General features: G+C 34.9%; 3 protein-coding genes across 21 annotated transcripts in view; 1 reads left to right on the plus strand and 2 right to left on the minus strand.

Annotated features, from left to right (window-relative positions):
• Positions 1 to 975: 975 nt before the first annotated feature.
• si:ch211-194m7.8 lies at positions 976 to 8,220 on the minus strand. The gene is made up of 6 exons (XM_017354242.4): positions 8,138 to 8,220; positions 7,935 to 8,044; positions 5,401 to 5,559; positions 5,119 to 5,325; positions 2,092 to 2,224; positions 976 to 1,986 (listed from the first exon to the last, which is right to left on the minus strand). Exons 2-6 carry the CDS (start codon positions 7,965 to 7,967, stop codon positions 1,175 to 1,177), a joined length of 1,344 nt encoding a protein of 447 aa, XP_017209731.2. The 5' UTR covers positions 7,968 to 8,044; positions 8,138 to 8,220; the 3' UTR covers positions 976 to 1,174.
• A 4-nt stretch (positions 8,221 to 8,224) lies between these two features.
• si:ch211-194m7.5 lies at positions 8,225 to 16,199 on the plus strand. The gene is made up of 5 exons (XM_017354130.4): positions 8,225 to 8,448; positions 8,568 to 8,690; positions 10,553 to 10,771; positions 12,939 to 13,092; positions 13,175 to 16,199. The coding sequence occupies exons 1-5, from the start codon at positions 8,392 to 8,394 to the stop codon at positions 14,002 to 14,004; spliced, it is 1,383 nt and encodes a 460-aa protein (XP_017209619.2). The 5' UTR covers positions 8,225 to 8,391; the 3' UTR covers positions 14,005 to 16,199.
• A 3,099-nt stretch (positions 16,200 to 19,298) lies between these two features.
• Positions 19,299 to 27,831, minus strand: part of ndrg4 (NDRG family member 4) — a 58,200-nt gene continuing 49,667 nt past the window's right edge. For 9 of the 19 annotated variants that reach the window (XM_073942310.1, XM_073942307.1, XM_073942309.1 and 6 more), the window contains 2 exons: positions 27,188 to 27,239; positions 19,299 to 24,411 (listed from right to left, as the gene is read on the minus strand). In XM_073942310.1, coding sequence (XP_073798411.1) covers positions 24,257 to 24,411; positions 27,188 to 27,239 — 207 coding nt within the window. In that variant the 3' untranslated portion in view covers positions 19,299 to 24,256. Of the gene's footprint in view, positions 24,412 to 26,884; positions 26,924 to 27,187; positions 27,240 to 27,831 lie in introns of those variants that run through there. The other 10 variants (XM_005163081.6, XM_005163079.6, XM_005163080.6 and 7 more) reach the window with 3 other exon arrangements.

Raw genomic sequence — 27,831 nt, forward strand, 5'->3', positions numbered from 1 at the left:
ATAATAATAATAATAAACGGAGCAATTCCAATAGGGCCTACGCACCGTTTCGGTGCTCGGTCCCTAATAATAAAAAACGGAGCAATTCCAATAGGGCCTACGCACCGTTTCGGTGCTCGGTCCCTAATAAACGGAGCAATTCCAATAGGGCCTACGCACCGTTTCGGTGCTCGGTCCCTAATAATAAACGGAGCAATTCCAATAGGGCCTACGCACCGTTTCGGTGCTCGGTCCCTAATAAACGGAGCAATTCCAATAGGGCCTTGCACCGTTCGGTGCTCGGTCCCTAATAATGGTCATGTCTCACCTGTGAAGGTAACTTAGCAAGATAACATAACATTTTTTAACAAGTTATCTCTGTCATACTGTCCAGTATTTTCAAATGTAACGTTGATGATATGATTATTGTCTTTTATGCCTCATAAGTATGTCTCAGACACAGGCCCGGATTAAGAACTCAGGGGCCCCTGGGCACATTGTCTTGTAAGGCCCCCTACCTGGCGGCACCCCTATAGTTGAATTTAAAAAATATGAATAATATAATAATTTTTAAATAAAATGAATCTATAATTTGTTGCCCACATATTAAAATAAATGATATATAGTACATATGTATTTATAGTCTACAAAGATTTAAATTATTTTTCAAAGCATTGAATAAAAATACTAATAAAACTATATATATATATATATATATATATATATATATATATATATATATATATATATATATATATATATATATATATATATATATATATATATATAATTATTTTTTTAAGGGTACTTAAAAAAATTACTGTTTTAATCACAGTTTAACCATTTGAAATAAAACCAATGGCAATCTATCATAAAAAAAAATTACACCTTATAAACCATGGTTAATTTTCATAATATCTAAAAGAAGTCATTTGAAGAATTAGTTATAGAGAATGTGAGATAAAAAAAAAAGTTGATGAATAACATTCACACAAGTGTTCTCTGCAGATTTATTGCGATGAAAATGACAAAATTATTCATCTCACTCAGACACAGTTACATAATGATATAGCAGAGCCATTTTGTTAAATCACTGTGCATGTATTTCTGCATGCTGTGCAATTCAAACTGACATGACTAACTACAAACTTAGTGGCAATGCATATTTTCCCCCTCAGCTGCTTAAGAACAACCCTCAGTTGAAGGTGTTATATGCTAGCAGATAGCCATCATTATACATGTACAGCTTCCTGTCAACAGGATTGTAGTTCAGGTTGGCTATTCCAGCAGAAACCTTCTCAAAAGGCAAAGAAAGAGAGTTTATCTCTTGACCAGTGGTTGTATCAAAAGCATAAAACACTTCCTCTTGATAAGTATTAACAAAACGTGTTGCATAAAGGACTCCACACACCATAAACGTGCTGCTGACTGACCTCTTAAAGAGATGCGTCTTAAATGTGTGTGTGATATTGAGCTCCACCGGGTCTAAGCGACTCAACACGATGTTCCCATGATTCTCCATGGTGGCGTAAATCACCCACACTGCATCTCTGTCAGCCTCCAGGTCGATGTCTGTCCAATCACGACAGCTGTAGTAGCAGAACGGGAACGTGTTTTCGATGCCGGCATCATCCAGTTTCATACGCTTGGTTTTCTGAGTTGTAATATTGAAGCTGCAGATTTCAGCTTTGCCATAGCATTGGTAAAACACAGTATTGTCATACAGTATAGTGCCAGAACCCTGAACAGCATTGGTATGACTGTACGATGATGCAACATATTCATCTTTGTAGTTCTTGCTGCCCATGAAATCTTCATACGAGTTGTACATTCTGAATGTGTTTCCATACTTGTGTCCACTAACCAAACAGTGTTCCCAATAACGCTCCTTACTGTTGGGTTTGGCATCTCTACCCCAGGCTCCTGAAATATACGACTTGCTGATGGAATTGAGCTTGGTGACAACTGGAGAACTTATTCTGGACATGATACGCTGATGACAAGTACCTGTAAGCGGATTGTTCACGTTTAAGGTAAACAAATTATACAATTTATTATATTATAACAAAGTACAGTCCAATGAGGCATGGTCATGTAGAGTCATGTACTTACTTCTGAAATCTTCGGGTATAGTTTTACAGCTCTGCACTCTGTTGTTGAGGTCACGGAGCCTCTTTTGCATCGTCTCTAGATTGAAGACATTGCTTTTGTACATGTTTTGGACGTCCTTCCTTGCCTTGGTCAGCTGAGAGGAACAATGATGATATAAAAATCAGCATGTCTTTGAATCCAGGGTAATGAATTGTTTGAGGCAAATCTTTGTTGAACTTTAATGATGGGTAAACCATTATAATAAGATGTTTTCAGATACTTTTGGATTTTTGGATGCAATGCTTACTAAATGTGGGCTTTGTAAAGCAGTAGTTTTAATAAATAATTACTTAAATCTCACTGTTTCTTGCACTAAATTGTAATAATTGTCATCAATTTCAATTGAGCACTTCAAAACAAAACAAAAAAAGCTCTTTTTTTAATCCCTACCTAGCTTGTATTATCCTGATAAAATCAGAAACTTTGTATTAGTAGCACTTGATGTGAGTTTTTCCAATTTATGATGAATCATTTGACACTAAGTTGAAACTTAGTTAATAAGCAGCAGATTCGATGTTTATATGAGCTAAACATAAAAATTATGAATGAATTGGTCCCCAAGTTAAAATATGAGCAAAACTTTAAAAGTCCCATGAAAATAAAATAAAGTCTTTTCCATGTTAGTCTAAGGAAGACTAACTGTCAGCTCACAGCAACAAGGTCGCTGGTTTGAGCCTCGGCTGGGTCATTTGCATTTCTGTGTGTAGTTTGCATGTTCTCCCTGCATTAGCGTGAGTTTGCTCCGGTGTCCTCCACAGTCTAAAGACATGCAGTACAGGTGAATTGGGTATGCTAAATTGTCTGTAGTGCACGAGTGTGTATGGATGTTTCCCAGAGATGGGTTGCGGCTGGAAAGGCATCTGCTGCGTAAAACATGTGTTTGATAAGTTGGTGGTTCATTCCGCTGTGACCCCGGATTAATAAAGGGACTAAGCCGAAAAGAAAATGAATGAATGAATGAGATGTTGTTCTAAAGTATTGTTAGTTTCTATACTGTAAAAAAATTATATAAACTTTTAGTCATGACAGCCTATGTTTTTAGTTCATTGCAACTTATTTAACTAATTTAATACTGTTCTAGCCTAATTTTATACATTATGCAAGCTGTTTTAACTCAGTTTACCATAACATAAGTTCAATGGACTCATAAGGTTAATTTGATGTAGCTCAAAAATTTAGGGGAACCAGGATTTGTTTTTTTTTTTTTTTTTTTTTTTTTTTTGTATAGTATAAGCTAGTGCGCTCCAAAAACAGTGACAAAATTAGCATTTAGAAGATTTAAAATTATATAAGCATGAAAGGCTTGTACTTTGTCACTTTCGTCTAAATGGATCAATGTTTTTTTTTTTTTTCACGTTACCACATACTTCAGTTTCTCATCAAATCTTGACCAATCAAATAGTTTCTTATACCTGACCTACCCTGCCCGTTCAAGGCGCTTCTCATTTGATGTGCTTGAGCTCAGTCGCTTGCACTGGCAGATCTGTTTTAAAACGAAATGCTTTTGGCTGTTTTATAAAAAGGAGAGAAGCTGCACAATGTCCCAGCATCTCTTCATGTTTCGGTAAAGATTACGTCAAAACAGAAGAAAAATGCACATTTCAAAGCCCTTCACAGGACCTTAAAATTAAAAGCATTTCCATAGCAACTACCAATGTGTAAATTTAGTCTAAAAATTAAATGACTAAAACAGAAAACTGAACAAAAAATACAATACAACAGGACTAAAATATTAAAAAATAAAAAATAAAAAAAATAAATAGAACTTTAGATGGAAAAACTAAACTTAAATATTTTTAAAATTAATTGACTTTTAAATTAAATATAATATATATATATATATTTATATATATATATATATATATATATATATATATATATATATATATATATATATGTATATAAATATATATATATATATATATATATATATATATATATATATATATTTGTATAAATATATATATAAATATATATATATAAATATATTTGTGTAAATATATTTTTGAGAATTTTTTTATGTAGTTGTGTGTTTGTGTGTGTGTTTGAATTAAATAAAAAAAATACATTTGAAAACCAATTTCTGGTTTTCGGTAATACCTCCACGGTTAAGGAAATTACTTTTTAAAGTTGTAGGGGTATAGGTGTTCTCTTCACTACTGATTTACTAGTTTTAGTACTAAAATACTCTTATGGTGCGATTACACTAGAAGCGGATGAAGCGGATGAAGCGTCCAGCGTGAGTGATTTATATGTAAAGTCAATGCAAAAACAAAAATAGACATCCTGTGGCGCGATTTGCACAAATGAAGCAGTGCAATTGAGCATTTTGTGCATTTGACGCACAAATCGCACGATTCACTCAGTTGGAAAATCTGAACTTTAGCAGAAATATGTGCCACGTTAACCAATAAGGAGCTTGCTTTTGTAGAGGCGTGATTATGATGTAGTGACTGCGGTTTGTGTCCCTAAGGGGAAATCTTCCTGTCAACACTGGACAACAGCTCATCGAACTGGTCTTGGCTCAGTCTGAAATCCTGCTGAAAGCTGCCATCACCTAAGTTCAGTTTCTGAAGGAGTTGATGAACTCACAGAGCTAGGTGCACCTCTGGAAGGATTTCCTGAAAGCACAGTTATCTCAATAAAATCAATGTAAACCTTTTAGCAACGAAGCTAGAGTGACCGGGCAGACAGAAGCCTTGCCCATGGTGCGAATCTATTGTCTACTTTAAAGTGAAATTCATGTGTGAATGACGCAAATTTGATATGCAATGAGGTGAGTAACCTCAAAATGTTCACATGTCTATTTAAGCTCGAAAAGGGCATGCCACGTCAGGTGTGAACACAGCGTGAGAGAGTAAAAATTTAGTACTAACATGCACATTGTTTGTAAGATATTCTCCTAATTTGTCAAGTTATGAGCTACTTTTAGCCTTAGGATGTTACTATTTTGTCCCCAGTCACTATTTTGATAAAGATTTCTTGTACCTCCTTGAGAAGGTCATTAGTGGTTTTGCTGGGGTTTTTCTTGTGCACTTCAGTGGCAGTATTGTAGATCTCCTCCAGCTCCAATATCAGCTCCTGCAGGTGAAGGCTTTTGTATAGGTCATTCCTGTTAGCAAAATCAGAGCGTTTCTGCCGGCTTTTAATGTTCTTTAGAGTGAGCTTCATCTTTGGCAGCTCCACATCTCTGATCTGAAAAGTACAACCCTCGATTATTGATGTTATTTTGCTTCAGGAATGCACAGAAGAGAATTGAAAGGATCTTACTCTTTTCTGGAACTCTGTAAGGTTTTCCTCGCAGGTCTGAAGTTGCTTCATGGCTTTTTCAAACCTCACAGCAGGAAAAGCCCAAATGGAGCTGCTTAACTTGCACACGCAGGAATCATTCTTCTGTTCACCTGGAATCTTTTGAGACTCCACAGACAACTGAGAAAGCATAAATACAGTCTTTACACTCTTTGTTTTTAGGTTACACGTTATTTTACAGTGGTTTTGGTACGGCTGTAAAAAGCAATTAGCTGACCATACTTAAAGTCAGTAAACCCATTGGGCCCTATCATACATTTGGCACAATAAGCCACAAGACATGTTTGGCGTGAATTGTTGCTATTTTCAGACCAGCGCAACCCTTATTTTCACATTTTGTGCAACATTGTTTAAATAGCAAATCCATTTGTGCCACTTTGTGGACACATGGGTGTGTGGAATAGACCCTGCCATTGACTAACCAAAAGCTAGTCTAAAGTCCTCATTCATCTTGTTGTCTACAAATAACGACATATTCTCCGACTTTGGTCTTTTGAATCTATTACTTGTTCTCAGGTAACATGTTTTGGCTAAGCGCAAAGATGAGTAAATATATTAATTAATGTAACATATTACTGATTCTGCACATTTGACTGGTTGCTTGCATTTATTTCCTATATTGTATAAGCTTATTGTATGTTATAGCTTTACAATGGCCATTATTGATTATTAAAACTGATATTCAGCAAATGAGAGGATGTTTTGTATTTTTTATGAAAATAAATGGAGGCAGTTATGTTATAGGCTTTGTTTTGTAAATACACATACGCTGAGGATGACAGTCATAAAATATGCAGCTACAAGGTGCCTCAACATAGTCTGTTAAGTTGCTATTATCAAAAGAAAAATTGACAGTTCCTTATATCATGTTTTGATATGTTTTGAAAGTGAAACAGCATGGGTGATGTGAATGAGGTTATAAAGTACAATGTTCCCTTTGAAAATTTACCTGGCGTGTCATCTGGAATTTGTTTTCCATAACAAACTTGCAAAGTCTAAACTTACAAGGAAAGGATGCAAGATTGAACTTTGTTTAGGCTACTTAATATTGAGGAAAAAGCCCCAATCAGGTGGCGTAAATGTTGGCAGCCACACATCTGTTTTCAGATGTCTCCGTTTTCCCCCCATCCACACTAATATGGAGCAGCAGTGGTTTAAAATGACAACGGCTTCTTTAGCGTTTCCAAAACCCTCCGCTTTTGATGCTCAAAAAGCACAGTGGCTTAACCGTAGCAAAACTTTAAAACTAAAATTCATTAGTGTAAGCTGGGCCTTAGACTTAGCACCTAGATAGTTAAAAAAGAGCCCTTTGTCTTGCTTACTGTATTTACAAAAATGAAGTCAACTTAACAGTTCTAAGTTACAACACGTTTACTCGCTTTCTTTAAGTAATTTCAACTTGTCGCTTTAAAAACAAATGGGTTTAACAATCAAGTTTACTCACTTGATTTTTAAGTAAAATGGCTGAAAGCTTTTGGCAGTGTACATATACAACATTTATTGCATGAATGGCATTTTCTTGTTGACCTTTTTATTAAAATGAATATAATGAATGTTCAATAACTTTATTATTTTAGAGTTATTAATGTGATAATTTTTTTTAATATAAATTATAGTAGGGCGAGGCAGTGGCGCAGTAGGTAGTGCTGTCGCCTCACAGCAAGAAGGTCGCTGGTTTGAACCTCGGCTCAGTTAGCGTTTCTGTGTGGAGTTTGCATGTTCTCCCTGCCTTCGAGTGGGTTTCCTCCGGTTGCTCCGGTTTCCCCCACAGTCCAAAGACATGCGGTAAAGGTGAATTGGGTAGGCTAAATTGTCTGTAGTATGTGAATGTGTGTGTGGATGTTTTTCCAGAGATGGGTTGCGGCTGGAAGGGCATCCGCTTTGTAAAAACTTGCTGGATAAGTTGGCGGTTCATTCCGCTGTGGCGACCCCGGATTAATAAAGGGACTAAGCTGACAAGAAAATGAATGAATAAATTAAATTATAGTATATTATTATTAAATAATGTATTATATTAAACTCAATAAAATATATCAGACATTATTATTTAACAATATATTGTTTCAAACTAAAATTTAATTTATTATTATTATTATTATTATTGGTGATAGTGAGTCAAATGACATTTATTATATAACCACATTATGTACAGATAAGCTAAACTGAATAAATATAGAAAATACAAATAATTTATAACTTAACATAAATATTGTATAAATATTTTATAATAAATCTCTTAAAATTTTGCATTACATTAAACTCCATAAGAAATAAATCCACAAAATATCTTATATAACAATAGCTTTCTTTAAACTGTAGGGGAAAAAATGCCAGTACATCACTTTGTTATACGGCAAGCAAATAAACATACAGTAAATATGTGCAGTCATATACAGATTAATTATTTCCACATTTAACGTGTGACTATTTTTATTTCATAACAAAAACAACTCTTAGTTAAAGACATTATTGAAATCTAAAAAGATGAGACTTACTGTGACTGTGAGGAGCAGCAGGAAAGACAGCATGATGAGAAAATGACACCCAAAACACTAAAGGCTCTTCTTTAAACAACAGAGAGACATTTGGATGTTGCAAACACCTCCTAAAGAATTACAAAAAAAACTTTAGACTGTGCAAAATAATTTCATTTCACAACATTTCTGCAGTTTCATTGTGGAACGAAATATATGATTACCAGTATTGCAAGATAAAATGCAAATTCATGATTATACAAAGCTTTTTTTGTTGTTCATTTTATACAGTTTTTCTTTATTTATGAACTCATCAAAGGTGTGCAGAGAGATAAGACGATTACAACAGATCTTACCTCTGCTTCACCCGGTGAAATGAAGAAGTGTTGATTTCACCATCATGATACAGCTTTAAAACTCTGCTGCTGCCAAACAAAGTTTATTCTGAGGTTAGAAGAGCTTCTTTCTGCCGTCAGACATGAGTCCCAATCAGATTTTCATTCTGTTGATCATCATTCCTCCTGCTTTCTTTCAGGTAAGGAAAAACACTTCATGCGCCTTTTTAACATTTTGAATTGTTCAAAAATCATCTCCAGCTGTTTGCTTTTTTCACATTTCATGTCATTTTATTTTGCTTTGAATTTGTCATCATAGTCAGCGAGGGGGAAAGACTGTGTGTGTGATCTAAAAAACTCAGAACCTGCTTTTCCTGACCACAAACTAACCAAAGTAGAGGCCACTGCCAAACAATGCATCAGGACCATCACTTCAGAGAAGGTACTGGTACATTCTGACACATTTTGACAAAAAAAAATAATAAAAATGAAAAAAAAAATAAAAATCATGTCATTATTTTTTTTTTTTTAAAGCATAGTTTAGTAAAGAAATGTAACTCTACAATGCTTTAAGGTGCCCAAAATAATTATTTACAGAATTTTCTGGGGGTTTTTTTGCAAGAATTTTTGCAATTGTTTTTTGGAAAGGTACATTAAAATAGTGTTGTATGTTTTGTGTTCGGGTCATTTTGAACCTGGGTATGTTTGGGTTACCTTAAGTACTCAATCCTTAATACTCAGTGTGAAGTTATCTATGAAGTTATATCAGTAACAATTACCTTTTATACCTTTTTTGGGCCATTTTCTCATATTTCACACATTTTGGGATTTTTTTGTGTCTTTACATTATTCAGCTACTGAAAACAGCATTACATTTTTTTTTCTTTAAATGAAATCTTACACTATCGGTCAAAAACTTTGGGGTCAGTACAATTTTTAAATGTTTTAAAATAAGCTTCTCCTGTTCACCAAGTCTGCATTTATTTAATCAAAAATACAGTACAAATTGTAAAATTGTGAAATGTTTTTGCACTATAAGAACTGTTCAAAAGTTGCTTATAATTTAATTTAATCATTTTTTTTTTGTTATTTTAAGGATTAATTTTCAGCTTCATTACTCCTGTCTTCAGAGTCAGATGATCCTTCAGAAATCACTCTAATATTAATTATTATTGTTATTATTATTATTATTATTATTATTATTATTATTATTATTATTATTGGTAATAGTAATAAAAGCAATAATAACTGTAGAAGTAATTCCATTTGAAACTACATACAATTAGAAAGCAGTTATTTAAAATTGTAATAAATATTTAACAATTTAACTTTTTTTCATTTAATAAATGCCGCCTTGATGAACAGAATAATTTTCTTTAAAGAAAAAAAGAAAAAACTGACCCCAAACTTTCGACCCGTAGTGTACTGTATTCATGCAAGCAAAATTACTCTATTTTGTTTAAAAAATAATAATAATTCTTAATATATATTGATGTTGCTTTTATGTAACTGATTTTTTAAAAAAAAATTATTATGTGGACTTTTTACATAAATACAAAGCTATTTAATGAGGTCAATGGTATGATAATTTTCAAATTATATGTTCTTATGATTCATATAATGGTAATAACATAATATAATGGTATTGAAATAATTTACTAAATATTTCTACCATACTTTTTGGTGTCATTCATGTAATTTCAAAGGAATTCACTTAAATTATACATAAATGCAGTAAAGTAAACATTTTGAACAGGTTTTTTATTCACACATTATTGAGAAGTTGCTTTCATGTACGGTTGCAGTAAAAAAAAAATCTGAAAATGCTGTCATTTACCTAACCTTCACTTGTCCCAAATCTTTATGATTTTCTTTCCTCTGCTGAACACAAAAAGAGTAAATTCTGAAGCTGGAATTCTTGACTTCCATTCATTTATTCAATTTCTTTTCGGCTTATAGTCCTTTTATTAATCTGGGGTCGCCACAGCGTAATGAACCGCCCACCTTGGCTTCCATATTATTATTTTTTTTTTCTTTTATGGAAGTCAATAATTAAAGGATTTCAGCTTCTTTTGTGCTCAACAGAAAGGTTTGGAACCACTTGAGGGTGAATAAATAGTGAGCAAATTGTCATTTTTTTGTGAACTCTTTAGGTTATTAAATATCAGACCCATATGTGAACTTTGATTGTCAAAATAGTACACAGATCTTATCTGTATCAATTTATTTCTCACATTGCAACTGTTATTTTGTAAAATAATAAAATGAAGAACAATTAAAATCATAACGTTACTCTATTTCCAGATGATGGAAATGGACATACTCGTTTTGGGTTTACAACAACGCATCACACAACTAGATGAAAATATGGCCAAGCTGGAAAATGAGGACAACAGCAAGCTGTACGGGGCTGTTTCTATGCGGATCATTGATTTGGAGATAGCCGAAATTCAGAATCTCCTCGACAAACTCAACGCCACCACCAAGGGATACAATCATCTCAGCATACAGACTGCAGATCAGGTGACAAAATAATGCTGACATTTAATCATTTTAGAATGTTTATTTAATTGCTAGATTTTTTTATCACCAGTAGGTACATATCAAGAGCATAGATTTGCTCTAGACATTAAGTACATACCGTACATCTCTATAGTGCATGCACAGAACAGCACAAATTCGCTCTTTAAAAAACATGAATAGGCTTTAAACACTTTATAATACAAATAAATATTAATGAAGCATGTCCCATGTCGGAAAAGTCCATTTACATGATTTTGAGCGCTAAGAAGGTATGAAAATAGAGAAATTTAGAGAGGCATGTGATGCAATTTAACAGTTTTTTCCTGATTATTGTTTTTCATAATCATGAAAGCCCAACTGAATATCGATTAATTGCACAGTCTTGGTTAATATTATCATGGTGGAGTCATAGCGAACTTGGCATTATTTTATTTTGAAGGTGATTAAATTATTGGTGGGGACATTTCAGTATTTGGTGGATATTGGCGGGGGCACCTCCGTCCATGCCAATTCACCTTGGTACAAATATACTACAAAATCTTGTAATCCATTTTTAATATATCTCAAATTTCATAGATTCAAAGCATCTGTATTTCATTATTTCGTCCTACATTAGGAACTGGGAATTTTCTTATTATAACTTGCAATTCTCAGATAATATGAGATATAAACTTGGATTAAAAAGTTTCAAATTTACATTTCATACTGTAATTTATTGGATGGCAGAAACATTCTATAAAATAAAATGAAAAGATGTTAAGAGAGAATGTTAAGCATTATAAATTATCAAGTGAGGCTATTATATAGTGTGACACATTGTGCTTTTTGAATGTTAGATACAGTTGAAGTCAGAATTATTAATCCTCCGTTTATCTTTTCCATAGTTTTTGTTTTAATGGAGAGAAGACTTTTTCAGCACATTTCTAAACATAATAGTTTTAATAACTCATTTCTAATAACTGATTTATTTTATCTTTGCCATGATGACATTGACAATAAATAATATTTTACTAGATATTTTTCATTCTATGCAGCTATAAGTGACATTTAAAGGCTTAACTAGGTTAATTAGTTTAATTAGCCAGGTTGGGGTAATCAGGCAAGTTATTGTGTAGCGATGGTTTGTTCTGTAGACTATCGAAAAAATATATAGCTTAAAGGGGCTAATAATTTTGACCTTAATATGGCTTTTTTATTTTATTTTTTTCAAAAATGAACAACTGCTTTTATTCTAGCCAAAATGAAACAAATAAGACTTTCTCCAGAAGAAAAAATGTTACCAGACATACTGTAAAAAAAAATTCCTCTGTGAATCATCATTTGGGAAATATAAAAAAAAAAATAAAAAGGGGCTAATAATTCTGACTTCAACTGTAAATCTTGGATCAAAGTGCTGTGACTGTCTGCTAAACGAAACAACTCTGAACTGCCTAAAAAGAGACTTCATCACTTTTCGTGATAATGATAAAGAATAACACTCTTTGATTAGTAATAAAAACATTTTACCTACCCAACCCCCACCCCTATACTAGACAAAGATAGGATTTATGATGAAAACAACCCTTAAAACAGTCATGGATCATCTAGGGCAGTACTAGACATAACATTCCTCTGTTGCCATCAGTCCGAATGTCTGACTATGTGAGATTGAAGATTAAGAACCTTTGAAATAATACAACATAGGCAGGGAAATTGAAAGGTGCTAGAGAGACCAGCAGGGGGCGCTCAACCTGCGGTTTGTGTGGGCACTAATGCCCTAGTATAGTGAAGAGGACACTATACTGTCAGTGAGCACCGTCTTTTAGATAAGACATTAAACCGAGGTCCTGACTCTCTGTGGTCATTAAAAAACCTATGGAACTTTTTATAAAGAGTAGGGGTGTAACCCTGGTGTCCTGGCCAAATTCCCTCTATCGGCTCTTAATGATCATGGCCTCCCAATCATCCTTATCCACAGAATTGGCTCTAACACCGTCTCTCCACTCCACCAATAGCTACTCTGTGTTGAGCGCACTGGCCCCGTTGTCCTGTGGCTGCAGTCACACTGGTGGTGGTCTGGAGAGACCCTCCTCATGATTGTCAAACGCTTTGGGTGTATGCCCATACACAATAAATGCGCTATGTAATACACATTACATTACCTTACCAAGTGTACTTTTTCTTTAAGCTTGAAGATATGAAGGACACAATGGAAGACCTGGAGAAGTTTGACAACATGCAGGTAGTAAAGAAAGATCGAGAGAACCAGCGCTATAAGAAACAACTGGAAGAATGCAAAGATGAGCTCGAGGCCACGTTACCACCTCCTACAGTTCTTCCAGGTACGTTAAAAACCTTGAGTCCCTAAATTAAAGCTTCTACAAAGGAAATACTTCAATCTTGGATTTCTTGTTATTTTTGTAGGCCGCTGCGGTCTGGGTCGTTTGGTCAAAGTAGCGGGACCTAGAACGTATTCGCTCACGGTATACAGCACCTCGTATACTTATGGTGCTTGGGGTCGAGATGTAAATCCTGCTCCTGGAGATGAGAACAAATACTGGCTGGTGGTGCTGTACACTAGTAATGTATACGGCAACTTCATCCGGCAGTACAGTACCTTGAGTACCTTTTTATTAAATATAGGTCCTATAGATACTTACATAGCAGGCTCAAATCCTACAACAAATACAATTCAGGGTCCAAACATGGTCATGTATGCCAACGCGCTCTACTATAACTGCTACAACTCATACTCTGTCTGTCAGTTCAACATGACAACTAAATCTGTCAACACTGTAGCTTTACCCAGTGATACAGGTTATAGCAGCAAGTTTCCATTCGCACACCTTGGCCATACATATGGTTATACAGACATGGATTTTGTCACAGAAGAATCAGGCGTCTATGTTATATACGCAACCACAAGCAACTTTGGAAATGTGGTGATTAGTAAAGTTGAGACTAGTACCCCGCCTGTTTTGGGCCAAACTTGGTCCACTTCTCTTCACAAAAGGACCGTCACAAACACTTTCATGGTGTGCGGTGTGCTTTATGCGACTCGATACCTGGATAAAGAAACAGAAGAGATCTTTTACTCCTATGACACTAAAACCAACAAAGAGCGCTATGATTTGAGAATTCACATTAAGAAGATGCAGGCTAATATCCAGTTTCTAAACTATGACCCTAGAGATCATTTGCTGTATGCATACAGCGATGCCTACATTGTGACTTACGAGCTCGTCTTTCAGTAATGAACTGGATTTGGGACATGCTAGTATGGCTACATATCATTTCATATTCAGGAAAATTATGCAATAATACAGTTGAATATAATGATTGAATTAAGATGCTACTGCAAGGCTGATGTTGCCATTTCTAAACAAACAAACACCTAAGTTATAGGCATTTTCCATCAAAAATTTACTTTTTGAGTCAAAAAAAACATTTACAGGCAAGACACTATTAATTTTGAGGTGTCATGAAGTGAGCGTTTGGAGCCAAATCATTCCAAAAAACAATATATTTACAAACTATAATACATACATCCACAACACAATCCGCATTTATAAAATCCAATTTGCAACTTCAAAACGCATTTCAAAATTACACAAATCCAATTGGTAAATTCAAAACGCGATTCATAAATACACAAATCCAATTCGTAAATTCAAAACGCGATTCATAAATACACAAATCCAATTCGTAAATTCAAAACGTGATTTATAAATACACAAATCCAATTCGTAAATTCAAAACGAGATTCATGAATACACAAATCCAATTCGTAAATTCAAATAGCGATTCATAAATACACAAATCCAATTGGTAAATTCAAAACGCGATTCATAAATACACAAATCCAATTGGTAAATTTAAAACACGATTCATAAAATACACAAATACAATTCATAAACTCAAATAGCGATTCATAAATACACAAATCCAATTCATATATTCAAAACGCGATATATAAATGCACAAATCCAATTGGTAAATTCAAAATGAGATTCATAAATACACAAATCCAATTTGTAAATTCAAAACGTGATTCATAAATACACAAATCCAATTCATAAATTCAAATAGTGATTCATAAATGCACAAATCAAATTCATAAATTCAAAACACGATTTATAAATACACAAATCAAATTCGTAAATTCAAAACACGATTCATAAATACACAAATCCAATTAATAAATTCAAAACGCGATTTATAAATACACAAATCCAATTGGTAAATTCAAAACGTGATTCATAAATACACAAATCCAAATCATAAATTCAAATAGTGATTCATAAATACACAAATCAAATTCATAAATTCAAAACGCGATTTATAAATACACAAATCAAATTCGTAAATTCAAAACACGATTCATAAATACACAAATCCAATTCGTAAATTCAAAACGCGATTCATAAATACACAAATCCAATTCGTAAATTCAAAACGTGATTCATAAATACACAAATCCAATTCGTAAATTCAAATAGCGATTCATAATTTCACAAATCCAATTTGTATATTCAAAACGGGATTCATAAATACACAAATCCAATTCATAAATTCAAAACACGATTTATAAATACACAAATCCAATTCGTAAATTCAAAACGTGATTCATAAATACACAAATCCAATTTGTAAATTCAAAACGTGATTCATAAATACACAAATCCAGTTTGTAAATTCAAAACGCGATTCATAAATGCACAAATCCAATTTGTAAATTCAAAACGCGATTCATAAATACACAAATCCAATTCGTAAATTCAAAACGATTTGAAGAATATTTTTAAAAGTGATCTGGCTCCATAAATTTGTCAGCAAAAAACTGATCAATTACATTTTTACCTTTAATCCACAGTCTCAGCAACCGGTCCTGATGTTGTTTATAATGTTACATAAAGAATAATGTACATCTAGATCTTGCAAAATAAAGCCTGACATTGTTGTAGAAGTCTGAAGAGCTTTATTCTGTGGACACAAGGGCATTGACGTACATTATCACGCTTTATTACACAACTACTTTCCACAAATAAAACGATTAGACACAAAACATTGATCTGATCGTAATTATTTAGTTACTCTTTAATTAAACCTTAAGCTTGCAGAAAGCACGGCTGAGCATGTGTTATTAGATTTAGCAGTTGTTATCAGGTAATGACATCCCATATCTTTTAATGTCTTGATTGACCAATCAGAATCAAGTATTAAAGAAAGCTGTGTAATAAATATTAATAAAATGAGTAAAAACAAGTTCTAAATAACGTTTAGTTTGTTGCAGAAATGTAGATTCACTGTATGTGAAATGAAATGTAGCCTATACAAGTTTGCTCACGTATCCATGGGTTTAATTGCTTAGCTTTGTTACATGATGTGAAAAAATGCACAAATGTATCGCAAAGTTTGCTTCTTGAAAAAATAAATAATATCATAAAAATGTCTGTGCTTGATTACTATTGCAGAAAAATGACATTATATGAAGTCAGACACTGTGGTAATACAGAATCATTCATTCATTCATTTTCCTTTGGCTTAGTACCTTATTTGTCAAGGGGTCGCCACAGAGGAATAAACCGCCATCTATTCCAGCTAGGCATAGGCCGGTGAATTCTGACAGTATGATAACCTTGGAAAAAAATATCACGGTTTCAAGGTTTAGCGGCATTGTAATTACTGCTCTAAAATATATTCTTTTTAAATGTCTGGGTAAAAAACTAAAACTTTGAACACAATACATTTATTTTAATAAACATTTCAAATATTTTGGAGCAGTAAACATGTCAGGCTAAATAATTCAAATGAATCACTGACTTCTGCTGTCTTCATTTGTTTCAAAAACAGTTTTCTTTACAATTTAAAACGGCATCTTTGGATATCTTTTTGATGGAAATATTTTTAATAAAAAAAAGTACATTAGAAAAATGTTACATATACCTTAGGAATGGTAGAGTAGAACATTTTTAAATCTTGACTTTTCCAAACCGTGGTATACCTTGAAAATAGTCATCATCCAGCATATGCTTTACGCAGTGAATGCCCTTCCAGCCGCAACCCAATACTGGGAAACACCCATACACACTCATTCACACACTCTCATACACTGCGGACAATTTAACCTACCCAATTCACCTGTACCGCATGTCTTTGGACTGTGGGGCATCCGCTGCGTAAAAACGTGCTTGATAAGTTGGCGGGTTCATTCTGCTGTGGCGACCCCAGATTAATAAAGGGACTAAGCTGACAAGAAAATGAATAAATGAATGTTTAGTCTGTACTTCTCAACATCAAAAGGCAGCCTTTACATAAATACACAGTCTTTGTTTTTGTTTACTCCACATAGTTCTGAGAGCTGAGAAGAACATTTAGATTTTTTCAGACACATCAAGGTAAGTGCCACACACACACACACACACAGACACACACACAGACACACACACAGACACACACAGACACACACAGACACACACACACACAGACACACACACACACACACACACACACACACACACACACACACACACACACACACTTTAATTTGCTGTTGTACTCCATATAAAATCCACAAATTAAGTTGTTTTTGCAGAGGCCTGTCTAAAGGGTTAATGGTGCCAACTCATGAGCAACATTAAAAATTAAAAAATGTTCCTCTTCCAAACAGGAAAAACCAACAATCAAAAAAAGATGATTATATGATGTCATGGCTTTGAAATAAAAAATGTGGTTATAATGGAAGTCAATGAGGCAAAAAGAGCCAAGAACATTAAATTAGAAAATCTTAAAAATAAAAATCTTCTGCTGCACAAAAAACAAAAAAGGCAATGTTGTTTTCACATGTCCAAGACTGATTAAACCTTTTAAAAAATCCAGTTCACAATTACTTTTTATATAGAAAATTAGTGTGTTTTTTCAGTAAACCCGTGACATCATTTATGAATTTGTCAATTAAAGAGTTAAAATCCTGTAATTTTCTAAATAATTTAGTAGTTTAGATCTGGACTAAGGCTGATTAAGAGATTTATGCAAAAAAAAAAAAATCTGATGCATTTTACAGCAGTTTAGAGGATTCTTTCATCAGTTACATAACAAAAGGGTAGTAAATGTGACCAGTGCACGAGGCTTAAGTTCTGCTTAAACACAATTTAACTCAAAATTGTTTTCATGACGATTATGCCTTAAATTGAAGTCTTCTCAGACTTCTGTGCTAGACTTTCTGTGCTTTCCATTTCTCTGTCTCGGTCCAATGCGCGTGCTGCACGTGATAAGAAACAAGGCAATATATTGACTTATGACCAGCTATAGGCTACTATAGTATATAATAATTTTTTTTTTACATATAGAATTGCATTAATTTGCATAGATGTTTTATTGCTTAAAAAACGAACGCCTCAGTTCTGGTGTGGAGTTATTATGCAAAAATGAAGTAAATCATTGGATTTGCTTGTAGGGTATTTTTAAAAATGGATATTTTATAAGAACTATTATTATAACCTTTAATTTTCCAAATGGAAAAAAATTGTTGGTTGTATATGCTATATGCTTTTTTAAAATGCCGCATTCCCCAGCGCTCCGGATGTTTGTTGTTAGGCTACAAGATATGGGGCCCTGATGACATGCAGATAAATTCACAGGCACGTGTTTAGAATAGTTCTTTTTCAGCTAGCCTACATAATATGACTTCAATTAAAAATTAATTTTATAATCTATTCGATTTAATTTTCTTACCTGTATGTGTTCTGTTGTTCATGCAGGTTTAAATGCCTTGAATTAATTTGTAAGTTAAAACTTTAGTTTCATAGATTTGGTAGGACTATTCCAGGAACGAATTATTCAATTTAATGTTTAATTATTAAGTTATAACTTTAATTAAAACAAGGATATGAATTAATAAGACATGGTCGTGGAAGCGAATTTATAATTCGAATTATGTTCAGAGCTCCATAGTTTAAAACAGGCTAACAGTTAGTTAAACTATAGTATAAGATAACAAACACAGCTGCCTAAATAAATAGCCTATAAAATATACAGTTGATCACTGAGGCCTGTTAAAATATTATTTAAAAACTGTACTGAATGGAAAAAGCACAAGAAAGAACACCGCTTTAAAAGAGAAACTTATTTTATTGAAGTGCTTTCATTTTGGACAGTTATTTAATTTTTTAGTCACAAAAAATTAGAGTTAGCCTACTAGAAAAGGTTTTATGACGGCGCAGGATTTGAGCAGTATTGGTTTACCGGTGAGCAAGCGCACGAACATGGAGTAGAATGCTTAGCTAAGCGTCACACCGCTCAGCTCCACTCGCATGCTCTGGCTGCTACAGTAAATCAGTTTAGTCTGTTCACTACGTTACATAAATCTCCCCGCTGACCATGTATTTCTTGTGTTAGACCATGTTGTGCTGTGCCGTAGTTTACTGCAGTAATGTGCAACACCACTTTAGATCACTCTCACATTTTCAGTAGCCATATCTGCAAGTTCAGCTTTTCATTATTATTAGGATGTGTTAAGCTGCAAAACAACAAAACAAAACGCAGAACGCATTTTGTATATCCATTTTTATTTGTTGCACGTACAGTTGTTTAGTACACAGACAGTGACAGCTTGTATATAGATGTACATAATACAGAAACACATTAGTTTTTGTAGTTTTCTTATGGCAAAGCAGGATAAGAGTGACTCCTACCGCAGTATCTTTAGACACATTTGTAACAACCAGCCCCCTTCCAGAAGAAGAAAAAAAACACAAACAACTTATTGCTTAATATAAAACAATGGCTAATCGTAACAATTGCAATCATATTAATTAATAATACTCATTGAATCCTCACGAGAATAAATGCAACACATGGTTAAATAAGAGCTACTATATTATAAAAAAGAGGAACTCAGGGGAAATCCAAAATGTAACAGTTCCACATGACAAAAGGCGGACCTATTTTTAGACGTGTGCCCTGAAAACAGCGAATATCTACAGCGTAGAACATAGATTTAGGGTGCAAGGGAAGGCAGGTATGGCAGGTCACACTGGTGCGAGCCCTGATTCGAGTTAAAAGGTGATATGGGGCCACATTAACAATACTGTACAGCACTTTCAAAAAGACATCATACATTCAGGGCCCCCAAGCGGAGATCAGGTATCGGGGAAAAAGTGCACCTTTGAAAGGTGGGCATGCTCTTTATTTCTTAATAAGAGCTAAAGACTGCATACTTCAAACAGAAACTTGAGGAAGAACGACACAAACACGAGGGTTGCATTGTCAACACTCATGCAAATAAACACCGGGGATAAACGTATGTGTGTGTGTGTGTGTGTGTGTTTGTCCATTCAGCCTTTTGAAGGAAACAGGTCGGAATTTTGCGTTTTAATCTCCTTTAAACGTTCCGCCTCTCCCTCTCGTTCCTCTTTCACATTCATCGTTTATTCCTTATTCACGCGTTCATGCTTCTCTTTGTACAGTATCTACAGTACTGCGCCCAGCTTAGCACGGAGCGAGGTCGATCGCGATGCGTTGCCTGGGTCGATAGCCCTTTTGGGGCGACTGGAAGTATCTGTGAGGGACGGGGCACCTTGTGTTTTGGGGATTGGGTTTGTTGGGGGTGGGATTTGCCCTACATTCCGAGCTTGGAGCCAAATTTGCTCCAGAAAGCCCCGTCCCTTATAGACAACGCGCAGGAAACACCCCGAAAAAGTATGTAATTGTGCACTTCCTGTTCGTGGAAGCCGCAGGAATATTGACATTCAATAAGACAGAAAAGCGTGAGTGTGGAATGGACAGTCAACAGTTGCTCCGCCCTCAGAAGTCTCACGTTAGCTGCATCAGCCAATCAGATCTCAGCTCAGCCATCTGTGGAATGTCTTTCAATCAAGCATTAACATTCTGCTCTACCACGTAAAGCTAATACGAAAGTAACTGAAACTGCAATTCATTGAAATTCCGCTAGTCCTAGCTCCAAAATACAGCATTTCTATTGACCTCACTGTTGAAATGGCCAACTTTACAGCAGAAAGAAAGGTGTTTACAGTCTGATACATGAAACGATTTTGGTACATATAGCTAATATTACCCTTGATGTCTTCTGTGAGGTGGGTGAATTTTTAAAACTCATCCATATCGTTTATTTGAAGTTATATTAAGTCTCCCAGAAAAGCCTGTCTAAGCAAAATGCTAGCAGACATCTGTAGCTCAGCTCACGCTCCGCCTCTTCGCCCCCTTTTTTGGTAGTAGTTTCCTACTTGTAGTTTCATTTGCGCTCCTCAAAAACCTATGGTTGTTGTCACAAATTCTACATATCTTTTACAGTCTATGCTATCAATTTAGTAATTTTGGTGAGTATTTTAGTTTAATTAGTCAGTTTTGTTCACTCATTTAATTGTAATTTTTATGTTTATTCTCAGGATTTTTGCTTTTTTTTTTTTTTTATGAGTACAGTTTGCACACACATGAACAGAGTTTTATGACCATGGACGACAATGAAGAAACATTGCTTTATAATAATTGCGTGAATTATACAGAAAATGATTTTATTTAGTTTTTAAAATCTACATTTATGCTATTACACTGTATGTTCTGTGGTGTGTTTTTAACAAAGCGGCAAATGAAAACACGCCAAATTTTTTTAAAGCAAAAGCTTCTTAGGAAAGTAACAGAAATGGTATCAAGGCTTTATCTTTGGACACAAATGGAAACATAAAAATAAATGTACTGTAGTTTCCATTCGCCACTATAGACGTTTACCAATCTATGACAACTTGAAATGTAAAATGTGTCTGGATGTATGAATTTAAATGAGTTCTAATGTTCTGTGTGAATGTATGTGCAATGTGTGTGTGTACATTAATTTAATTGTGCATGTGTATACATTCAAAAGCTCGGTTACCTTGCAGAGCCCAGCCCTCATCGGGAAATGTGTGTGTTTGCATTAGTGTGTGTCATCTGTATCAGTAGCTTTGGTATATTCTTCATGCGGGGCTGGGTGCTGTAAGGGAAGCTCGAAGCTTTAAATCTGTACCACTAATACACTGCAAACTCTTATCACACAGGCTCTGCCTCAGTCCACGGTTTCGGTTTGGTTTAGGTCAAAAACTGATTGTCTAGGAAAAGGAGACCGTAAAGAACCGATCCCAGGCAAAGCCGCTTTCATATGACAGGGAGTGCGTGTGGTAAAAGGGTACTCGTGTGGGATGGTATGTTGTATTTAATGAAGTGAGACTTGATTTTATTGTGCAACTGATTGTGAAGGAATGGCAAAATTAAGCATTTAAACATGGTAAACAAACCTTGGTCAGGTCACGCAGCTTATGTTAATGGGTAAAAAGGAGCTGTTCACACTGAAAGCAATTTTCCATTGATAGTCACTTTTGACATTCACACTTATTTTTAACATGATTTTCACTGTGTAAAAGGTAAATAAATGTGTCTCAATGTCTTTCTACATCTCACTTAAACCTGTATTTCATGCCTGATTTACATGATTTACATTTAGCTATCAATAATCTTTTTTTTCTTTCAGTGTGTGGTGATACATATGCTTCCAATGGAAGCTTTCACACCAAACAATGAACATGTTCATAGTTTCTCCTGTTGGAAGAATCTTCATTTTTTGTTTGCACATAAGGAACGTTTTTGTAGTAACTCTCTAACTATTTCCATAGGAACTTGCTTGTTTTTTGGTCTAGACATGTATTATTGTATTTACTAGTGGAAGTTCCATCAGAGGAACCATTTTTGTAGTGGCCCAAACCAGTAGTACTAACTTTTTTTTTACACCAAAGCGTCTAAAGTGTCTTCTTTGTGTTTGTTTGTAATACTGGATCTTTGTTAGGTTTATTTATAAACTCATTTCGAGAGGATCAAGTGCTTATGATTGATCACAGCTGGTCCCGCATTAGCTAATACATGATTCACCAATCAGACGATTGCTAAGTCACCATAAATAACCTACGTTCCGTACCACAGTCATCTTCGTTTTGAAGAATCCCCCCTTCCACCCCTACTCCTCCTCCTTTCCTAGATGGACGGCACAGCGGCCCAGTGGTTAGCACTGTTGCCTCACAGCAAGAACGTCACCGGTTCTTGTCCTTACCAAGCCAGTCGACATTTCTGTACTGTGTTTACTTGTTCTCCCCAGTTTCCTCCCACCATCCAAAACATACAGCTTAAGTTAATTGACTAATCCAGACATGCTCCATGAGGGAGCCCCATGCTCGAGGATCTCATGAGCTCAGGGCTCTCTCCCAGGACAGCATGCCAAACATGCTTTATAATCAATCATCAGCTAAGCGTGAACTCTTAAAAAATGGTTTAAATTACAGGCTTATTTTTCAGGAACTAAACTGGCTTCTACATGAGAGTAGGATCTAACCCAAGCACAATAGGAACTATTAAAGACTATTAGCCTCAGAGATTCAATTCTACGTCAGTTGCTGATGTTCTTCAATGACGCACTTCGGGTACAGAAATAGTGGTAATTACAACATTACTTCCTATTAGCTCCCGCATAGTTCCTATAACTACCGGTTGACCCTGATGGCTGAATGAGGTGAGATGATTGGCCGAAAGCTACTGTTTACTGTTTAAGAGATTTCCACCCTCTTCGACAACATAATCCCTTCACTTTCTTTTGAGAGGGAGAGCACTATATGGCTGCAAAGTTCAGTCATAAATCACTAATTAGGAACCCTCTCTGTCTCGTTTTTTGTTTCGATCTCTTCCTTAGGTTGGGTCCCTTCGACCTGCAACCCAATCCTCAAAGACTGTCATAGGACAGGAATGAGTGAGAGCAAGGGCCGATGGGATTTGTAGTTTTCTCTAAGGAGGAGGTGAAGGCTAGAGGCAGCAAGCGAAGGGTGCAGAAATACTGACACACAGAGAGATACTGTAAGTAACCGTGTTACAACGTAGGGGGAACCAAACACTGTTCGGAAGGGGGGAGGGGGGTGGGGGGGCAGCAAGTCTTTATTTTATACAGGAATAGTTCAGCTCAAAATGAACACCAATCAAAGTTCTCCCAAACCGGAATGGCTTCTCATCTTCATGTGGAACAGAAAAGTAGATATTTAGTAGTATGTCCAAGATGCTCTCTTGCATATTGTGAAAGTGGAAGTGTCATCACGTTCCAGAACATACACTATTCAAGCATCATTAAAGTAGCTCATATGACCTATGAACTATATTATAGGTCTTCCCAAGCCATCTCATGACAAAAAGATTCACTGTCATTATTTGGTGAACTGACGTTTGAACCATCTCATTTTGTGTTCTATAGAAGAAATTAGGTCATACAGGTTATCATCCCTGACGCAAGTCATTTCATTTATGGGTGAACTATTCCTTTATGATGGCTAACATTGAAAAAAAAAACAGAGAGATTAAAGGACATAGAAAATGGCTGACAAAGAAAGAATGAACGCAATATGGAGAGCATCATTCTTCTCACGCCCTCCCTTCCATGCCACATCTCTCTAAATGTGTGCGTGTGAGAAAGTGCGCAAGGGTTCAGCAGGACACTTCCATGGTGTGGCTGACCTGCCCGACGCCCTCGCTGCTGTCCGAGTGTGTGCATGCGCGGTTGCGAGATCCATCCACAGAGCCGGCGCTGGTCAGAGAGGCCGTTCGGGAGCGAGCGAGACGGGTCATACTGGCCGAGGGCACTGCGAGAAGGAAGTAGAAAGAGAGAGAGAAACGGAAAAAAAGGATGAATAGTTATTTTATGTCCACAGGGAAGTTCGTCCTGGCTGCATGATGCGTTGCAGAGGCAGGGATGACATGCTTGAACTTTTAGTCGAAAATAATTTCAGCCTCAAGCTGATAACATTCCACGGCAGACGCTTCAGAATGACTCAAATCTAACTTAAATGGCCAACCGGAAAAATGTTTACTTAAGGGCTGTTGCGTTCAGGAAAACAAAAAACATGTTCTTAACCTATTTTCAGCGTATGTAAACATCTTTAAACGAGACAAAGTTACTTAAGCAAAGCAGGGCAGCAATACGATTACAGATTTTCTTCACCCTATTGATTCTTTCAACCCAGGCTCATTATTCATATGTACCCCTGTATACATTTCTGGGCAGCGCAAAATACATCCAAGAAGCTACATTTTTTTTGCTGTTTTTGTTTTCGTGAATACTGTGTACGCCTTTTCAGATATAAAATTCCTCTCGCAAGTGCCATTCTCTCATGTATATCCACAAGAGGCCGCTGTCGACTGACTGATTGACTGACTGACCGACAGCCTACTCATCCACCCACTTCCCTAAACACAAGCGACAGGGTTTTTAAAAGCAATCCAGAAATAGAAAAGCTCTCACGGCCACCTGATTTTTACCACATTTTCAGATCTTACCACATTCTCACCCTGTTATTTAGTTTATTTTTGGCCTACTGTTAATTGTTTATTTTGACACATTGTTTTTGTTTTACCTGCTTTCTGGAACTCAAACCTCGTCGTCGTGGTCAACTCCTCTTTGCATCTCAAGTCCACTGACTTACAACAAGCTACTGGGCAAACTGGTGTAAGAGTCTAAATTATCAAATGCATTTGTTTATATGGAAAACATGTCTTTCACCAAAGAAGGTCCATACTGACTCTAAAGGCAGATACTGATGAGATCAGGGGTTAAAACCCATTCTTACACTGGTAACAGCAGAATAGCCATCTACACGGAGGTAAGTGGTCAGCTGGTAGCACAAAAAGAAACAGAAGCCGTTAGCAGCATTATACCGGCCCGTAGCATTCATTTTTTTAAGATGAACTGCAGCCATAAATTTTTCTGGCTAAATAATTCGCATTCCTCCATAAATGTATACAGGGGTAAGTTTTTTACAATAAGCCTGTGTAGGATTATTTCCCTTGCTTTAAGAATAAATCTCAATAAAATCGATAAAGATAATAACAAAAAACAATTGTCATTAGTAAATTCTTTGAAACATGTAAACAATATCATCTATGTCCTAATTTGGTGAACTTTGTATCAACCATTTTGATTTTCTTTAAAAACCTTTTTTATACTTCTTCTAAATGGTTGGTCTGATTTCCACAATTTTGATATCTTGAGATCATGCTGGCATAAAAGGTACTACACTGATTTTTATTTTATTTAAAATGAGTTTTTAGGGAGGACAACTTCATTGTTTTAAGTTAAATCCACTTAAATGAGAAAAATCGATTTGGTTAACTTAATTGATTTGTGTTGAGTTAACAAGAAGGAATTGTGTAAAACCCAGCAGTATTTACAGTGCATATTTTGTGTCATGGATAGGTGAAATCGTTTTCATTTATTGCCATTACAAATGTGCAAGCCTTCTCCCAACTGCATGCGAGGCTAAAACATTTTAAAAATCACACCAAACATAATATGTGCCACCTATTGGTCAAGTTATTGTCAATCATGGTTGTTTAGCCATTTTAATAAAATATATATATTTAATTATGTGTGCTTATCTAGTGCATGACTTCATAACTGCTGCTGTATTTTGAATTAAAGATTTTCTGTTTGTGTGAATTTAATTTTGTGGGGTTATTTTACTATGTAAGTGTGTAGTCATGTCTAGTTTTGATAACATTCATTTTTGCTTCAAGTAAATGACTAATTTTATGGATGTTTAGATAGTTGTACTGAAAACAAAACACAAATACTGTTAAAAATACTCTAAAGATACCGTTTTTGAAACCAAAAAATATATAGATTATTTTACAAAAACAAATACAGGAATATAAAATGTATATATAGAATTTAAATATATAAAACAAATAAATATGTATAAAATATATAAATAAAACACATCAAATATAAATGGTCTACAAGCGCTCTTAAAACAGCGTGTTCCTTTCATTTAATTGCATGCCATGTTTCTAAACCCAAAATATTTGAATTTTTTTTTTTTACTTTAGATGTTTCATTTTCATATAACTGCCATGCAGAGAGCATGAGAGCGCATTCAAAGCACATTTTTCCTCCAGAGGAAAAATTATCGTTCAGTAAAGGAAATAATGAATGAATGGAAAATCAGTCTGGGAAAGATAAATACAAACAAAAAAGTGATAAAAAAGGGGGACTAGAAGACTAAACTAAACATATCTAAATGAGGGAGAGGGCAGGCGTGAACCGGAAGCAGGAAGTACCTGGCCCCCCACTCATTCTCCGATCCTTCATATAAGCAACTGAGAAGGGCAGGAAAATACACACATGGCACAGATTATAACAACATATCTGCACACACACAAACACACACACTAAATTGCATACATACACTGCTACTGTACATAACACAACTGTCTCAACATGGGTGAAAGACAGACAAGGGAGAAAGGACAGACTGAAAATATCAGATCGGTTTACATTTAGAAAAAGAACGAATTAAACTGATTTGGGCAGAAACTTTCAAGAAATACACCGATCATCAAAAATCAGTAAATCAGACTTACTGTAACCCATTCCCTGCAGGAAGTACTTGAATGCCTCTGTGAGTTTGCCAGGCTGTGGGATTCAAAATGTTTAACAGTTTATATTAATATATATATTTATTTTCATCACATTGAGCATAAATATATTAAAGTAATTCATTCATAATAATATTTTATCTTTACAAAGGTTATCAAACATTTTGCTTGCATGTTTTCTATAATATAAATGTTTCATAATATGCTTTTTATGTTCTGTATATAATATTAATTGTATTTTAATGTGAACATAAAATTGTAACACACAAAAAACTTACACTCTAAAGTGTTATTTCAACCCAATTCTGGGTACATTACGGACTAAACCAAATGCTGGGTACATTTTTAACTCTTTAACTGCCTGCTCTACTAAACGGTTGACCATATTTTAACTGTTTTAAATGATGATTGTTAGGGTCATTTAAGGAATGACTGTTTTAAATAATGGTTTACACACACAGCATTGTTGGTTTACAAAAATCTTTTATTTTGATTATGTTTTAAAATAAATTGCTCTTACACTTTATATTTTCTGTTTTTTTCATAGTTTATTTATTAATTCCGTATGATAATACATTTACCATAAACTGACATATTAACCAGTTGGTATAGGTTGATATTATAGAAAT

This window comes from Danio rerio, chromosome 25 (genome assembly GCF_049306965.1).
Source record: "Danio rerio strain Tuebingen ecotype United States chromosome 25, GRCz12tu, whole genome shotgun sequence".
Taxonomy (NCBI): Eukaryota; Metazoa; Chordata; class Actinopteri; order Cypriniformes; family Danionidae; genus Danio; species Danio rerio.

Bases quoted from the DNA above. Each gene is read 5' to 3' on its own strand.
- si:ch211-194m7.5 (XM_017354130.4), top strand. From the start codon at position 8,392: ATGAGTCCCAATCAGATTTTCATTCTGTTGATCATCATTCCTCCTGCT. The intron at 8,449-8,567 runs GTAAGGAAAAAC...TTGTCATCATAG, and splicing joins TTCCTCCTGCTTTCTTTCAG to TCAGCGAGGGGGAAAGACTG. The intron at 10,772-12,938 runs GTGACAAAATAA...TTTTTCTTTAAG, and splicing joins GCATACAGACTGCAGATCAG to CTTGAAGATATGAAGGACAC.
- si:ch211-194m7.8 (XM_017354242.4), bottom strand. From the start codon at position 7,967: ATGCTGTCTTTCCTGCTGCTCCTCACAGTCACA. The intron at 5,326-5,400 runs GTAAGATCCTTT...TGTACTTTTCAG, and splicing joins TTACAGAGTTCCAGAAAAGA to ATCAGAGATGTGGAGCTGCC. The intron at 2,225-5,118 runs GTACAAGAAATC...TGTTCCTCTCAG, and splicing joins CTAATGACCTTCTCAAGGAG to CTGACCAAGGCAAGGAAGGA.